Source organism: Pygocentrus nattereri, chromosome 16 (genome assembly GCF_015220715.1).
Source record: "Pygocentrus nattereri isolate fPygNat1 chromosome 16, fPygNat1.pri, whole genome shotgun sequence".
NCBI lineage: Eukaryota > Metazoa > Chordata > Actinopteri > Characiformes > Serrasalmidae > Pygocentrus > Pygocentrus nattereri.
Window position 1 is genome coordinate 4,053,769 of NC_051226.1, and position 18,049 is coordinate 4,071,817.

Genomic DNA, 18,049 nt, shown 5'->3' on the forward strand with positions numbered 1-18,049 from the left:
ATGTACGGTTTGGAGACTGTGGCTCTGTCTAAAAGACAGGAGGCTGAGCTGGAGGTGGCGGAGATGAAGATGCTGAGATTTTCGTTGGGAGTGACAAGGATGGACAAGATTAGAAATGAGCAGATCAGAGGGACAGTGAAGGTGGAGCGGTTTGGAGATAAAGCCAGAGAGGCCAGGTTGAGATGGTTTGGACATGTGTTGAGGAGGAATAGTGGATATATTGGGCAAAGAATGTTGGAGATGGAGCTGCCGGGTAGAAGGAGAAGAGGTAGACCTTAGAGAAGGTTTATGGATGCAGTGAAGGTGGACATGGAGATGGTTGGTGTGAAAGTAGAGGAGGCAGTGGATAGGGCAAGATGGAGGCAGATGATCTGCTGTGGCGACCCCTAAAGGGAGCAGCCAACAGAAGAAGAGGCTGACGCTCTTCTCCAGAGCGACTTACAACTTGATCATTTTACACAGGGAGGCCAAGGTGGTGTTAGGAGTCTTGCCCAAGGACTCTTATTGGTATAGGGTAGGGTGTTTGAACCCCAGTCTACAGTGTAGAAGGCAGAGGTGTTACCCACTACACTAACCAACCATGTTAGCTCAAGTGAAGGGTGTCAGATGAGTCCTTGGAGGACTGAGAGACTGAATGGATAAATGCTAAGGAACCTGAAAGCAGCAGACAGAACATTTCTGGAACGCACTACAATATGTTGGACAAAGCTGTTTATAAGCCAGAGCAATGAGGGAGGGCATCCTGTTCGAACAGTCTACACCTCGCTGTCCTCTCTACCCCTTTTCACCAAATGACCTTCTGTGTAGCGTAGTTTGTGATGCACGCCTGAGCCGCGAGTGAAAGCAGGCGAGGGCTTGTTAAATAGGCGTTGAAACAGGGCCCGGGTTTATCCGAACATGGCCCAGGACTGTTCCTGCATGTGTGAGTGTGAGATGTCACGTGTCTGTCTGAAGTAGCTCCAAGCTTCACTCTTCCCCCCTCCTTCATTTTTCATATTCATCTCTATGCTACATTAGGCGGGGAAATGGAGCCATATTTTATGAAGCTGTCGGTGTGGTAACTCGTGTACAGCGGCCGACAGCAGCGGTGTCTCAGAGAGCGACCCGCAGAGACAAATGACGTCACCTTCACTCACTGCTGAACAGTCCCTCAGAAAAGCCCCTCCAGAGGCTGTTAACCTTTAATACGTGTTGAGCAGCAGCATCACTAGAAGTAGCTCAGCTGTTAGTTTAACTACCTTTGCCAGGATGCTTTTCAGATGTGAAGCTAGTTTATCAGTGAAGTAACAGGGTGGTGTGGTCACTTCCTCACACTACGCAGTTTTATGCTCCCTGTCAAATTTCATGTTTTGTTGACTTTCTACGTGAAAAGAAATGAACACATCCTCAACAGAGAGCACACGTCTGCATGTTTTAATGCGCAATTACTGTTTATTTTGCTGACGGGAACATACTTAAAAAAATAAAACAAAGCAATAGTTTGTTTTAACAAATGAATAGAAATTGTGCCCTTCAGTTTGCAGAAAAATGTTGGATTTAAAATCTATGTAGAGGAACTTAATTTCACTTAGAAATTAAAAAAAAAAAAGATTTTAGCAGGAGTGTTCAAAATGTTGCATATCCATATATAGATATGTTTTAACCAGTCAAGTTGTGTATTATATGTTGCTTAGTTGTAAATAATAAGAGATTTTAAAAGGTAAGTGTGGAGCGATCTTAATCCAGTATGAATCTGCAGTGTGTAGTTTTACAGTCTGACTGTAATAATTGTGGAGTGATTTTAATCCAGTATGAATCTGCAGTGTGTGTAGTTTTACAGTCTGACTGTAATAATTGTGGAGTGATTTTAATCCAGTATGAATCTGTAATGTGTGTAGTTTTACAGTCTGACTGTAATAATTGTGGAGCGATTTTAATCCAGTATGAATCTGCAGTGTGTAGTTTTACAGTCTGACTGTAATAATTGTGGAGTGATTTTAATCCAGTATGAATCTGCAGTGTGTGTAGTTTTACAGTCTGACTGTAATAATTATGGAGCGATTTTAATCCAGTATGAATCTGCAGTGTGTGCAGTTTTACAGTCTGACGGTAATAATTGTGGAGTGATTTTAATCCAGTATGAATCTGCAGTGTGTGTAGTTTTACAGTCTGACTGTAATAATTGTGGAGTGATTTTAATCCAGTATGAATCTGCAGTGTGTGTAGTTTTACAGTCTGACTGTAATAATTGTGGAGTGATTTTAATCCAGTATGAATCTGCAGTGTGTAGTTTAACAGTCTGACTGTAATAATTGTGGAGTGATTTTAATCCAGTATGAATCTGCAGTGTGTAGTTTTACAGTCTGACTGTAATAATTGTGGAGTGATTTTAATCCAGTATGAATCTGCAGTGTGTGTAGTTTTACAGTCTGACTGTAATAATTGTGAGTGATTTTAATCCAGTATGAATCTGCAGTGTGTAGTTTTACAGTCTGACTGTAATAATTGTGGAGAGATTTTAATCCAGTATGAATCTGCAGTGTGTGTAGTTTTACAGTCTGACTGTAATAATTGTGGAGTGATTTTAATCCAGTATGAATCTGCAGTGTGTAGTTTTACAGTCTGACTGTAATAATTGTGGAGTGATTTTAATCCAGTATGAATCTGCAGCGTGTAGTTTTACAGTCTGACTGTAATAATTGTGGAGTGATTTTAATCCAGTATGAATCTGTAATGTGTGTAGTTTTACAGTCTGACGGTAATAATTGTGGAGTGATTTTAATCCAGTATGAATCTGCAGTGTGTAGTTGTACAGTCTGACTGTAATAATTGTGGAGTGATTTTAATCCAGTGTGAATCTGCAGTGTGTAGTTTTACAGTCTGATGGTAATAATTGTGGAGTGATTTTAATCCAGTATGAATCTGCAGTGTGTGTAGTTTTACAGTCTGACTGTAATAATTGTGGAGTGATTTTAATCCAGTATGAATCTGCAGTGTGTAGTTTTACAGTCTGACTGTAATAATTGTGGAGTGATTTTAATCCAGTATGAATCTGTAATGTGTGTAGTTTTACAGTCTGACGGTAATAATTGTGGAGTGATTTTAATCCAGTATGAATCTGCAGTGTGTAGTTTTACAGTCTGACTGTAATAATTGTGGAGTGATTTTAATCCAGTATGAATCTGTAATGTGTGTAGTTTTACAGTCTGACGGTAATAATTGTGGAGTGATTTTAATCCAGTATGAATCTGCAGTGTGTAGTTTTACAGTCTGACTGTAATTATTGTGGAGTGATTTTAATCCAGTATGAATCTGCAGTGTGTAGTTTTACTGTCTGACTGTAATAATTGTGGAGTGATTTTAATCCAGTATGAATCTGCAGTGTGTAGTTTTACAGTCTGACTGTAATAATTGTGGAGTGATTTTAATCCAGTATGAATCTGCAGTGTGTAGTTTTACAGTCTGACTGTAATAATTGTGGAGCGATTTTAATCCAGTGTGAATCTGCAGTGTGTAGTTTTACAGTCTGACTGTAATAATTGTGGAGTGATTTTAATCCAGTATGAATCTGCAGCGTGTGTAGTTTTACAGTCTGACGGTAATAATTGTGGAGGGATTTTATTCCAGTATGAATCTGCAGTGCGTGTAGTTTTACAGTCTGACTGTAATAATTGTGGAGTGATTTTAATCCAGTATGAATCTGCAGTGTGTAGTTTTACAGTCTGACTGTAATAATTATGGAGTGATTTTAATCCAGTATGAATCTGCAGTGTGTAGTTTTACAGTCTGACGGTAATAATTGTGGAGAGATTTTAATCCAGTATGAATCTGCAGTGTGTAGTTTTACAGTCTGACTGTAATAATTGTGAGTGATTTTAATCCAGTATGAATCTGCAGTGTGTGTAGTTTTACAGTCTGACTGTAATAATTGTGGAGTGATTTTAATCCAGTATGAATCTGCAGCGTGTGTAGTTTTACAGTCTGACTGTAATAATTGTGGAGTGATTTTAATCCAGTATGAATCTGCAGTGTGTGTAGTTTTACAGTCTGACTGTAATAATTGTGGAGTGATTTTAATCCAGTATGAATCTGCAGTGTGTAGTTTTACCGTCTGACTGTAATAATTGTGGAGTGATTTTCATCCAGTATGAATCTGCAGTGTGTGTAGTTTTACAGTCTGACTGTAATAATTGTGGAGTGATTTTAATCCAGTATGAATCTGCAGCGTGTGTAGTTTTACAGTCTGACTGTAATAATTGTGGAGAGATTTTAATCCAGTATGAATCTGCAGTGTGTGTAGTTTTACAGTCTGACTGTAATAATTGTGGAGTGATTTTAATCCAGTATGAATCTGCAGTGTGTGTAGTTTTACAGTCTGACTGTAATAATTGTGGAGAGATTTTAATCCAGTATGAATCTGCAGTGTGTGTAGTTTTACAGTCTGACTGTAATAATTGTGGAGTGATTTTAGTCCAGTATGAATCTGCAGTGTGTGTAGTTTTACGGTCTGACTGTAATAATTGTGGAGCGATTTTAATCCAGTATGAATCTGCAGTGTGTGTAGTTTTACAGTCTGACTGTAATAATTGTGGAGTGATGTTAATCCAGTATGAATCTGCAGTGTGTAGTTTTACAGTCTGACTGTAATAATTGTGGAGTGATTTTAATCCAGTATGAATCTGCAGTGTGTAGTTTTACAGTCTGACTGTAATAATTGTGGAGTGATTTTAATCCAGTATGAATCTGCAGCGTGTAGTTTTACAGTCTGACTGTAATAATTGTGGAGTGATTTTAGTCCAGTATGAATCTGCAGCGTGTAGTTTTACAGTCTGACTGTAATAATTGTGGAGTGATTTTAGTCCAGTATGAATCTGCAGCGTGTAGTTTTACAGTCTGACTGTAATAATTGTGGAGTGATTTTAGTCCAGTATGAATCTGCAGCGTGTGTTCATTATTCCCTTAAAATCCCATTATTATTATTCAGTAACTAAAAGGACTTCAGTGTGAATGGGTTGAATTATTCTTAGATATTAGAAGTGTGTAGTAAAACCGTGGCCTCACCAGAAAGACCCATGGCTTTTCAAAGGGTTAATTATATTTACTTTTGATTTATATTCTGTACTGATCAAGTCGAATCTACTTTTCCATTTGTTTCAATGTCAAAAAATGATAAGTAAATGGAAGAAATGTAAAGAATGTCATATGGATGGAAAGATGAGAGTCTGCGCTTTAAACCGTGTTTCTCTGCTTGTTTCAGTGAGCTAGTGAGTGAAAGATCATTCAAATAAAATTACAACATGCTTTTGTTATAAGCAGTTATAACTCAACTTTGAAGACTATCTATATTATATAAGACTGTAAACGTCAACTAGATTCACTGTTAATTTTCTGTTTACTGCAGAGGGAGAGAGAGAGAGAGAGTGACCGAGAGAGCGACAGAGACTCTCAGCCACCTGGTGTGTGTATGTATGTGTGTGTTGTGTAGGTGACGGGGTCATAACTCTCTCTACATTAATATTCCTCTCCCATTATCATACTGATTAAGAATTATGGACTTAGTTTGCTCTCGTTGGCTTTGTTTCTAACAGCACCTGTTATGCGATTTTTCCTCAAGCCATAAATAACCTTCACCACACTGTCAGGATGAATAATTAGTGCAGGAGATGATGCACGAAAGTCAGCCTGGGTGATAAAACGGTAATAATTATCTAAATCAGTTCTTCTTTTAATAACAGTAAAGTGTTGTACAATGCAGTCATATGAAAAAAGTTTGGGCCTCGGGGTGAAATGACATGTTTTATTGATTTCCTGAGTGAAAATAAGTGAACACATCCTCTAGAAAACACACGACTGGCTAAATGTAACACTTTACAAGGGGAAAAAGTACATAAAATGTGGCCTGTGCAAAAGTGTGAGTGTGTGTGTGTGTGTGTGTGTGTGTGTGTATATATATATCCATCCATCCATCCATCCATCATCTTCCGCTTCTCCGGGGTTCGGGTCGCGGGGGCAGCATCCTGAGCAATGAAGCCCAGACCTCCCTATCCCCAGCCACTTCCACTAGCTCCCTGGGAGGGATTCCGAGGCGCTCCCAGGCCAGCTGGGCGATATAGTCACGCCAGCGTGTCCTGGGTCTTCCCCGGGGTCTCCTCCCCGGTGGACTTGCCTGTGACACCTCCCGAGGGAGGCGTCCAGGAGGCATCCTAACAAGATGCCCGAACCACCTCAACTGGCTCCTCTCGACGTGAAGAAGCAGCGGCTCTACTCCGAGTCCCTCTCGGATGACCGAACTTCTCACCCTATCTCTAAGGGAGAGTCCAGCCACCCTGCGGAGGAAACTCATTTCAGCCGCTTGTATTCGCGATCTCGTTCTTTCGGTCATTACCCAAAGCTCATGACCATAGGTGAGGGTGGGAACATAGATCGACCAGTAAATCGAGAGCCTTGCCTTATGGCTCAGCTCTTTCTTTACCACAACAGACCGGTAAAGAGCCCGCATCACTGCTGACCCAGCACCAATCCGCCTGTCAATCTCCCGCTCCCTTGTACCATCACTCGTGAACAAGACCCCGAGATACTTAAACTCCTCCACTTGAGGCAAGAGCTCATCCCCGACCCAGAGAGGGCTCTCCACCCTTTCCCGCGTGAGAACCATGGCCTCGGATTTGGAGGTACTGATCCTCATCCCGGCCGCTTCACACTCGGCTGCAAACCGATCCAGTGAAAGCTGAAGTTCACGGCCTGATGTCCCCAATAGGACCACATCATCTGCGAACAGCAGCGATGTGACCCTGAGGTCACCAAACCGGACACCCTCCATCCCCTGACTGCGCCTAGAAATTCTATCCATAAAAATTATGAATAGAATCGGTGACAAAGGGCAGCCCTGACGGAGTCCAACTCTCACTGGGAAAAAGTCTGACTTACTGCCGGCCATGCGAACCAAGCTCCTGCTTTGTTTGTACAGGGCCTGAATGGCTCGTAGCAAAGAGCCATGTACCCCGTACTCCCGAAGCACCTCCCACAGAATACCCCGGGGAACACAGTCGAATGCCTTCTCCAAATCCACAAAGCACATGTGGACTGGTTGGGCAAACTCCCATGAACCCTCGAGAATCCTGGAGAGGGTAAAGAGTTGGTCCAGTGTTCCACGACCAGGGCGGAACCCGCACTGCTCCTCCTGGATCCGAGGTTCGACTATAAGCCGGACTCTCTTCTCCAGTACCCTTGCATAGACCTTACCAGGGAGGCTGAGGAGTGTGATTCCCCTGTAGTTGGAACACACCCTCCGGTCCCCCTTTTTAAAAAGAGGCACCACCACCCCAGTCTGCCAATCAAGTGGCACCACCCCCGATGTCCACGCAATGTTGAAAAGGCGTGTCAGCCAAGACAGCCCCACAACATCCAGAGCCTTGAGGAACTCGGGACGGATCTCATCCACCCCTGCAGCCCTGCCGCCAAGGAGCTTTTTAACTACCTTAGCGACTTCGGCCTCAGTAATGGACAAGCCTATTCCTGTGTCCCCAGACTCTGCCTCCTCACTGGAGAACGTGTCGGTGGGATTGAGAAGGTCCTCAAAGTATTCCTTCCACCGCCCAATGACGTCTTCAGTCGAAGTCAGCAGCACACCATCTCCACTATATACAGTGCTAGTGGCACACTGCTTTCCCCTTCTGAGTCGCCTGACGGTTTGCCAGAATCTTTTCGGAGCCGACTTAAAGTCACTTTCCAAGGCCTCACCGAACTCTTCCCACACCCGGGTTTTTGCCTTGGCAACGACTGAAGCCGCAGATCGCTTGGCCTGTCGATACCTGTCAGCTGCCTCTGGTGTCCTACAGGCCAACCATGTCCGGTAGGACTCCTTCTTCAGCTTGACGGCATCTCTCACCTGGGGTGTCCACCACCGGGTTCGAGGATTACCGCCCCGACAGGCACCAACTACCTTGCGACCACAGCTACAGTCAGCCGCTTCAACAATGGAGGAGCGGAACATGGCCCATTCTGAGTCAATGTCCCCCACCTCCCCCGATATCTGGTCAAAGTTCTGATGGAGGTGTGAGTTGAAGATCAATCTGACAGGTTCTTCTGCCAGACGTTCCCAGCAAACCCTCACTATACGTTTGGGTTTGCCTGGTCTGACTGGCATCTTCCCCCACCACCTGATCCAACTCACCACCAGGTGGTGATCAGTTGACAGCTCAGCTCCTCTCTTTACCCGAGTGTCCAGTACACATGGCCGCAAGTCCGCTGACACGACTACAAAGTCAATCATTGAACTGCGGCCTAGGGTGTCCTGGTGCCATGTGCACTTATGGACATCCTTGTGTTCAAACATGGTGTTCGTTATGGACAAACTGTGGTTTGCACAGAAGTCCAAAAACTGAACACCACTCGGGTTCAGATCAGAGAGGCCATTCCTCCCAATCACACCCCTCCAGGTCTTACTGTCATTGCCCACGTGAGCGTTGAAGTCCCCCAGTAGGACAATCGAGTCTCCAGGAGGAGCACTTTCAAGCACCCCTTCCAAGGACTCTATGAAGGCTGGGTATTCTGAACTGCTGTTCGGTGCATAAGCACAGACAACAGTCAGGACCCGTTCCCCAACCCGAAGGCGTAGGGAAGCTACCCTCTCGTCCACCGGGGAAAACCCCAACATACAGGCGCCGAGTCGAGGGGCTATGAGAAAGCCCACACCTGCCCGCCGCCTCTCACCATGGGCAACTCCAGAAAAGAAAAAAGTCCAACCCCTCTCAAGGAGATTGGACCCAGAGCCCAAGCTGTGTGTTGAGGTGAGCCCGACTATATCTAGCCGGTATCTCTTGACCTCGCGCACCAACTCAGGCTCCTTCCCCGCCAGTGAAGTAACGTTCCAAGTTCCAAAAGCCAGTTTCAGCAACCGAGGATCAGAACGCCAAGGCCCACGCCTTCGGACACTGCCCGATCCACAATGCACCGCACCCCTACTACTGCCCCTCCCATCGGTGGTGGGTCGATGGGAGGGGGGACTCATGTAGCTCCTTCGGGCTGGGCCCGGCCGGGCACCATGAGTGAATGCCCGGCCACCAGACGCTCGCTGGCGAGCCCCTCCCCCAGGCCTGGCTCCAGGGTGGGGCCCCGGTAACCCTGATCCGGGCAGGGTACACGAGTCCTGCTTTGTTGTCCTCATAGGGGTGGTTATGGATCACACTTTGTCTGGCCTGTCACCTAGGACCAGTTTGCCATGGGAGACCCTACCAGGAGCTTTTGCTCCAGACAACATAGCTCCTAGGGTCCTTCAAGCACACAAACCTCTCCACCACGATAAGGTGGTGATCCATGGAGAGGTGTATATATATATATATATATATATATATATATATATATATAAAATGTATGTCCCTGCTGTTGGAACAAAACTTTGTATCTTTAAGATGGTCACTTTACAGGAGAAGGAAAAAAACATACTTTACATTCAATGTAAGTCAATGGAACCAAATGTTTTGCTCAAATAATTTCGGGCCATTTCATTTAGTCCATTCATCATTTAATGTACACGTAATGTAAAGAGCAATATATATATAATATACAGGGTGGGTCAAAATCCACAGGACAGGTATAATTTTATAATATAATTTATTTTATTATCGACTTTTATCTCCAGGATCATCTCAAACAAATTGTGTATGCTGAGAAAATCTGCAACAAACACCACCTTCAGCGCCGCATCGTGGAGGCTTGTGACATCATAGAAAAATAAAATAAAATAAAATGGATGGATGGATGGATGGATGGATGGATGGATGGAAAACGGTGTCCTGTGACTCATATATATATATATATATATATACAATTTATTCATTTATTTATTATTCTATGTTCTATTTAGACAAATACATATCATAATAATAAGGGTGATTATTACTGTGATTTTGGCCATGTTGCCACTCGATAGTGATGACAGGTGTTAAACATCAAACTTAGCTTTGGTGGGATTTCAGTGGGAGTCAGTAAGGATGAGCCAGAAGGAGATGATTTGGTTAAGGGACTCACCGTGTTCATCCAGTAAGATGTTGTCTGGCTTGATGTCTCTGTACCAACACAGGAAAAAGGTCAGTTAGAAAAGTTGAAAGGCTCTTGATGCTTCTAACCGTTATTAACCCTCATGCTGCGTCACATGTTGGCGCTGAAAAGACGTTACGTGGCTCATAGCGACAGGCCACCAACAGCGGCATGCGACTGCGATAACGTTGCCATGGTGACAACATCACAGTGATAATGAATGGTTATTAAAGAAGAGCCTTCGCAGTTTCGACGGTTTATTTACGGTGGAAAGTCGGGCAGATGCTCTACACTCTGTGAACCATTCAGTGTCTGTGGATCCCAAAAAAATCCACAGCCATTTTAATAATCCGTCAACAGCAAATGTTTGGAAAATTGGACGCAGCAGTCGCTGTTCTGTTATAAAGAATAGAATATCGGCTTTCTTTGCTGTTGATCATCTACTGCCAACATATAAACGCAGCAGTAGGAGCTGCCGTTATGACCAGCAAGGATAAAGTCATTGTCATTCTTTAATTTTCTAGCTTACTAAAACAAGCAGGGTAATTCTGGGCAATGAGCAGGTTCTTAACTTTTAATCCATACCACGTTTTTTGTTTGTAACTAGTAAATATATTTTATTATAACTTGAATTTGATCAAGCGTTACTGTCTGTAGAGAAGAGGACAAAAACCTGTGTGCATCTGCCTTGTTTGTGTTATTTTTTAGTACTGAAACAAATGGAAAAGTCAGAATCGCAGGACGTTCTGGTGCAAAACAGCAACATCAGCTCAGACAGTGAGCACAAGCCAAAGAAACCGACAGAAAAGGAGCTACACAAGCTGAAAAATGAAGCGTGTCCGACGTCGTTATATTCCTGTCTGTCACAGACGGATCTCACTGATGAGGGTGGACAGCAAAACACTTCTGACCCGTTGTGTAAGTACTGTGGAGCGGTTGGTGGTGGGGGGGTGGGGGGGGGCAATCTCACCGGGGCACCTGGTGGAGGGGGCAACTGGTCCCCAATTTTTTTTTTTGTTTGTTATTTGACCTCCTCAGGACAGCATCCCCACTGTCGAACATGGTGGTGGGAACCCAATGATTTGGGGGTGTTTTTCAGCCAATGGACCAGGGAACCTAACCACAGTAAACGGCACCAAGAAAAAAGAGCAATACATCAAGGTTCTCAACAACATCATCAGGCAGTCTGCAGAGAAACTTGGCCTTTGGCACCAGTGGACATTTCAGCACGACAACGACCCAAAACGCAGCAAAAGTGGTGAAGAAATGGTCAGCGGACAAATACATTAACATTTTGCAGCGGCCCAGCCAGTCCTGACCTGAATCCAGGGTGATGGCAAGGAGATCCTCCAACCTGAAAGAGCTGGAGCTCATCGCTAAAGATGAATGGGCAAAAATACCAGTGGAGACATGCAAAAAAGCTGGTCAGCAATTATAGGAAGCGTTTGATTGCTGTAATAGCCAATAAAGGATTTCTATTGATTATTGAGAAGGGTATGAATAATTTTGGACTTTTTGTTCAAATGTAAACAAAAGCTGAGAAATACTTTTTTTTCCCACAATGATGCCTTTTGTACATCGTCTTTTTATCTTCTGGGAGATGCCTGTGTCATTTCCAGTCAAAAAAAAATAGTTGGTTGAATAAAAGTAACTTTAAGTCAAAATTTGCCAGGGGTATGAATAATTTTGGGCTTCACTGTGTGTGTGTGTGTGTGTGTGTGTGTGTGTGTGTGTGTGTGTATGTATGTAATATATATATATTGTTGTTGTTGGATGAAAACCTTGTGTCTCCAAAATGGTAATTTTACAGCAGAAGGACAAAACCTACTCTATGTTTAATGTAAGTCTATGGAATCAGACTTTTTTTCCAAGGATATTTGGGTAATTTCTGATGGTCCTTTCATCATGAAAATTTCACACAATATATAGCTCCACAGACATGTTCAAATTATCTCAAAAACTGAAAAATGGACAAAAACAATTATATATATATATATATATATATATATATATAAAATATCTGTAAAAAATATATAATTATATATATATAATTTCTCTAAAATTATATATATTTTTTTAAAAATTTTTACAGAAATTGAAATGGCTGCCTGCCCTTTACAAAGTCTTAATACTTCATGATAGACACAGTCCAAAATTATATCTATTAACTTCCATTCAAAATTAGGAATTTTTACATAAGTAAAAATAATTCAACTGGAAAAATGACTTTTTGAGTTTTTGCTCACACCACATTTTATGATTTTATGATTTTACATTTTTATGTTATTCAAACATAAAGTGCATTAACATTTGCGTTTTTCTGGGTTGTGTTCACTTAAATTTCACAAAAATCAGCGGAATATGTCATTTAGCCAGAGGGGTGTGCAAACTTTTGCACATGTGTGTATCCTCTTTTTTGCTATTTGTACTCTGTGGTGATCAACAATTTATTATTGTGAGCATCAATCTTTAAAAATCAACAATTAAAAAAAATCAGAGCTAAAAACAAGAAACTTCAACATAATAAAAGAATAAAAAATAAAAGCTTACAATCAAAACAAACAGTTAGAAAATAAGGTTTTTCATGTGGCTTTGAGTGATGTAGGTCCTCTGAGTCAACAGATCAGGTTAAAATTCAATACTACTGAATAATGCAGGGATCCTGGTCATTGCAGCGGTCAACAGATCAGAGGTTAGTTTACTGAAAGTGTAATGGTCAGCGTTAGGTGGTCGAGTGAGTGTCGCTTTGGATGCTCACTCTAAAAATACAAAGACCCACAAGGGCCTGTTCACATAGACTGAATCACCTCTTCTCTAATTTAACTCAAAGTCAGTTAAACGTTTTAAGCAGTTAACTTTGGTCGAGTGAACTGCGTTATTCTCTTATTTCAATGTATAAGACAAAAGACCCCTAACAACCACCCGGAAGATCTGGTAGACACCAAAACTGCCCCATCAGATAAACAGCACTGAAAGCTTTGATCTCTGAGAGAGAGGAGAAGATCAAGCTGCTCCAGATCTGGAAACATCCACAGGTGTTCCTGTCCATCCTTCCACTGGGAGAAGACCACTCAGCGCTGAGGGTCTGAAAGGACGCGTAGCTGATCAAGAAGAACCTCACTGAGAAAAGGAGACGGACACATCAAACAAAGAAGCTGAACGACGGACTGACCGCCCCAGAGTCCAGACCTCAACACCACTGGATGGGTTTGAGATTATTCGTGACATTGTGATGACCAATGTCTAAGATTGAGCTTTGGAGGTGTGGAAAAACATCCCTATAGGTTTCCATTGGTCAATGGAAAGCAAGTCTTCTGAAAAGAAAGGAATCTGGTAGAAAGGTAAAATAAAGTTCCCCCCTGCGCCTACAGGGGTCGCTCTCACTGAGTGCTAGATCGGTTCCCTCACCTGTTCCTCATTAGCAGTCATGTTGGTGTATAAGGGACCTCAGTACTCTTTAGATCTTTGAAGTGTTGCATTGGCCAGGCCCTGCATTTCTGAGCGCCGTTTCTCTTGTGTTCCTTTCCTTGTTATGACTCTTTGCTTTCAGTCTGTTTTTGGGTTATGGGATTGTGTTTTTGGACTATTTGGTTCCTCTGCAAGTTTATCTGCCTGTTGATGACTATGATTTTGATTCAGTAACCCTGCTCTAGACGAAACCAGCCATTAGGGGTGTACTCTGTGTACTTCTGGTGCCGGTCCCAAGCCCGGATAAATGGTGAGGGTTGCGTCAGGAAGGGCATCCGGTGTAAAACTTGTGCCAAAACTATCAGGCGGATCACAAATGTGATTGCCATACCGGATCGGTTGAGGCTACATGCAGGGTATTGTAAGGCAAAATAGTCACTAAAGAAAACTGTTTTCTGTATTGTTTCGTGTATGTCAAGAATATGTCAGAAGATGGGTAAGTTTACCTGTCGTTTTGTAGAGTAAATTACCAAAATGTGGAAATGTGAGTCAATAAGTTTCTCTATAATGAGCGACTTCTCATCAAAGCACTCCAATTGACATCTCAATGATCAGATTATCCAGAACATTTGAAAAAAAAAAATCACAGAATTCACCTTTAATGTTGAGCAATTAACTTGGATTTGAGTTGAACTCAAACTCTAACATGAACTTCTGCAAAGTATTTTCTCAAGTCTGTGATCCCATCAGGGGCGATAACCACAGTGGAACATCCACATCCATCAGCATTTGGGTGTTTAAAGCAGATTTTACAGGATTAAGGATTTAGTACATTTGCTCATTTCCAGTTTCCACCCAGATTTCAACACTTTCCAGTAACGACACAGATGTTATAAAGACTGTACTGGGATAAATTACACAAACTGGCCCTTATTAATCAAAGTCGCATAAAAACTTGCACCCATTTACAAAGTGAATGCAAATAAAACGAGCTGGTTTCATCACTGTGCCTTGCATTGTTGTCAATGACGGCTGTTCTGATTGGCTGCCTCGTTCAAAAAGCAGTCAGGCCTGAAACACTCCTTATAACTTCAGTATGAATGGGTGGAGCTAAACTGCAGCAGACTGAAAAGTATATATGTAAATGTACTAGTTTTTATGACACTGACAAAAACAATTTAAAACGGCTGTTTTTTGCAGCTTCATTTCCATAAACAGATTACATAGACTGGAAAATAAAACTTGGTTTACCATGATATGGGCACTTTAAAGCATACAAGTCCTTTAAGATGCTTACAGATCTGATTCATTCATGGGCTAAATTTCAGTCTTAAACTGTAAGGGTCCATATTCTGAATAAGTGGGTCCACCTAGTTCATCACCATCATTTCAGATTACTTTCAGATTAGCACCAATTAATTTACAGTAGTCACTGAATAATAAGCTAAATTAAAAGCCTTGTGCTTTTGTTGTCCGTCAGAATTCTGCATCCACAAATCTGGCTCGTTTAAAAAGTAAATTGCTGGAAACAGGCGTTAATTGGACATGCGTAGAACTGGGTGATTACCATATGAAAGTCCAGCCGCTGGCCGATGGTGTGGAAGCTCGCGGTGTTCCTGTGAGACTCCTGGATTCAGGTGTGTGTGTGAAGAAAGGTCAAACATGCTGCGGCTAATTAGATGACATTTGCTTCTGGCTCATCTGCAAGGTTCAGAGTGTTGCTGGGGAACGGCAGGCTGCACTAAGCTAACGAACGCTAAGCACAAACCCACAGTCAAGTCAAACTTCACTGAAAAAATGACTTATAGAAACCAATTAGGCCCAAACATCCCTGCTGAGGGTCCTACAGAACTGCAGTAGAACCACAACCACCATCTGTTGGCGTACAACCTGAAGCTTCGGCTCTGTTCCTCTCTTTCTGGGACACCTTTAACGCGAAATGTCTCAAATAAAATGCTAATTCCCCAAAGTGAGGAGTGTCCATCACAAAGCGGTCCAGGAGCCGAAGCAACAGAACAGAAACCCAAAAAAGGAGCTACATTTGAAGTAAAAAGTAGTATTATATTCTGAAAATACTCAGAAAAGTAAATTCTACTTAAACAAATGCAGCAAGTTACTTCTACAGGTATATTTTGATATCTGAGCATCCGCAAGAGTTCATGAACACAGGAAAGGGAAAAACACAAAAAAAGCGCTTCAGCCTGCATTAATGTTGGGCAGGAGCTGGACGCTCGCTCTTTGAAGGGACAGCACTGATATTGAGAGGCTAAAAAATGAGTAGCACAAAAATCTTGCAGCAAACAGAGGAATACAAAAAATCTTTACTTAAAAAAAAAGGTCTAGAGATATTGGTAGTTTTTGTGTTGGATGAGTAGTGGAGGCTGCCTCTTCAGATGAGCTAAAACTGCAGCTAACCACTAAAACGCTGGATGTTAATGAGGACTCATCATCTTACGTTGGGTCTTTTCTCCTCAGTGGAGATGTACGATAATGCTATGCCAGAGCTATGCCAGTTTAAGGGGAGACTGGCCACTTCCTATTTCTAACATTATATAAAAAACATGCCTGCAAAAAGGACGCCTGCGAGCGAGTCCTCAATGAAACGCACTAAATGTCTAAAATCTAAAAAATTAAACATATCATTTAATTTTGGATACTAGAGGGGTGTATTCCATTAAATATGTTTTGAGCTGTAGGATGCTAACTACTGCTGATTGGTTGGCATTACTGGTACTGAGTGCTGATTGGTTGGCATTAGTGCTACTGAGAGCTGATTGGCACTACTGGTATGGAGTGCTGATTGGCATTACTGGTACTGTGTGCTGACTGGTTGGTATTACAGCTACTGAGTGCTGATTGTTGGCATTACTGGTATGGTACTGGTACTGGTACAGCTACTGAGTGCTGATAGGTTGGTAAACTGATTAGTTCATTGGCTGAGAAAAGCAGTTTGCTCTCATTCACGTACAAGACACTGTAACATCAACATACATGTTCAGAAGTGCTGAAATATAACAGCACGGTTAATTATTTTTATGCTGTTCTGTGTGTTCAGAAAATGAGTGCATTGTTCTATAAGAAAACAAAAGGCATCTAAAGCTATGATATTGCACAGAAGCTCCAAAGAGGCCTAATCATTCTGAAGCCCTCTATTATTGAGTGGCAATTCTCCTCACCACACATTCTCTGGTTCTGCTACATCTGCCTTCGAAACCGTGTCCTTAACAACGCATCCTTGGCAAGGATGCATACTTACTCACAAAACCTCAATGTTTTAAAGTCCTGTTAAAATCATGAATTGTTGGTTTGTATATTCTCTGTCTGCCTGTGCTGAAATGGAGCAGATACCCAAATAGTGACTTCAGTACTCAAATACTGGCACCTTGTGCAGTTAACCAAGGTGCGCATCCATGCACATCCCTAATAATTACCGGCTTCTCAGTAAGCCAGAGATTACCAGTGAAGTGACTATGGGGCTCTGCCTCAGGGAAGTTGCCACAAGCAACCAATGGCATGGCAACAAGTGCACATACACCCAAGCCTTTGTATCGATTCGGTGGACAGAGTAAATGCAGGACGGTGGAAGGGGTTCGCTCACTGCTGTCCAAACTCATCTCCAAGCTGGGTGTGCTCCAGCACCATGCCTTTTGACTTTGATTATGAGGTAGTGAAGCAAGACAAGCAGATTGGTTTTAAAAAATGAATGTGAGAATGTCATCGGACAGATTATGGAAAGTCTCAGTGCTCCTGAAAGCTTTATAAAGCAGTCATTAAAATTCTACACCACTGAATAATACACAGTGAAGGCCACTTATTTCAGCGGGGAGAACCAGCGCTGTCTGAACTGAATCATGTGCCATTACTCTGGGCATTCTTGCATATATAGCTGGAGATATAATGAAAGCAGTGAGGCCCAATCCCATTTCACCCCTCGCCCCTACCACTCAGCCCTTGGGTTGGGTTGTCCCAGTTTCTGTTGAGATGGAGGGGTAGGGTGAAGTGTTAGGGCTACAAGGCCCTCCAAACGTAAGACGGCTGAAGAAAAGACCATGTTACTGTTTCATGCTCTGCACTGCGTTAGGAGACAACCTCACTTTGTTCTCCATCTATACTGTAACTTTCTTCTCTTCGGACTCATTAGAATCCAGAGATAATTAAATCCTGAACACGTTTGCTTTATACACACACACAGGCCTACAGATCAACATAGTAAAGGAGCTCATCTGTGATCCTGAGTTTAAAGCCAGTTTTTATTCAACTTAAACTTGGAACTAAGTTGTAAATAAATCTGAAACTGAAACTTTGCTTGTGTGTAAAAAGTGATTTCAGAGCCACTCGGTTCTCCCTGATGGAAACTGTTTACCTTCAGTGTTTTGTGCTTCTGATCATTTTAATAGACGTCAGCGTCACTAATTAATGACGTTCTATTAAAAGACTGGTTTACCAAGAGAGACGCTGGAGGACTTTCACCTGAAATGAGTTCATGAAGCCAGTCTGGTTATAAAAATGATAACAGGACATCAGAGCCAGAATTCCTCTTTTAGTACTTTTACTTTATACTTAAGTACATTTGAAGGGAAATACTTTAGTACTTTTACTCAAGTGGAGGTCTAAAGGGAGGAAC

General features: G+C 42.3%; 1 protein-coding gene across 2 annotated transcripts in view; it reads right to left on the reverse strand.

Moving 5' to 3' along the window:
• stk32a (serine/threonine kinase 32A) overlaps nt 1-18,049 on the reverse strand; it is a 98,535-nt gene that overhangs the window by 29,916 nt on the left and 50,570 nt on the right. For both annotated transcript variants that reach the window (XM_037545757.1, XM_037545756.1), the window contains exon 6: nt 10,009-10,046. In XM_037545757.1, the coding sequence (XP_037401654.1) occupies nt 10,009-10,046 (38 nt within the window). The remainder of the gene's footprint in view (nt 1-10,008; nt 10,047-18,049) is intronic.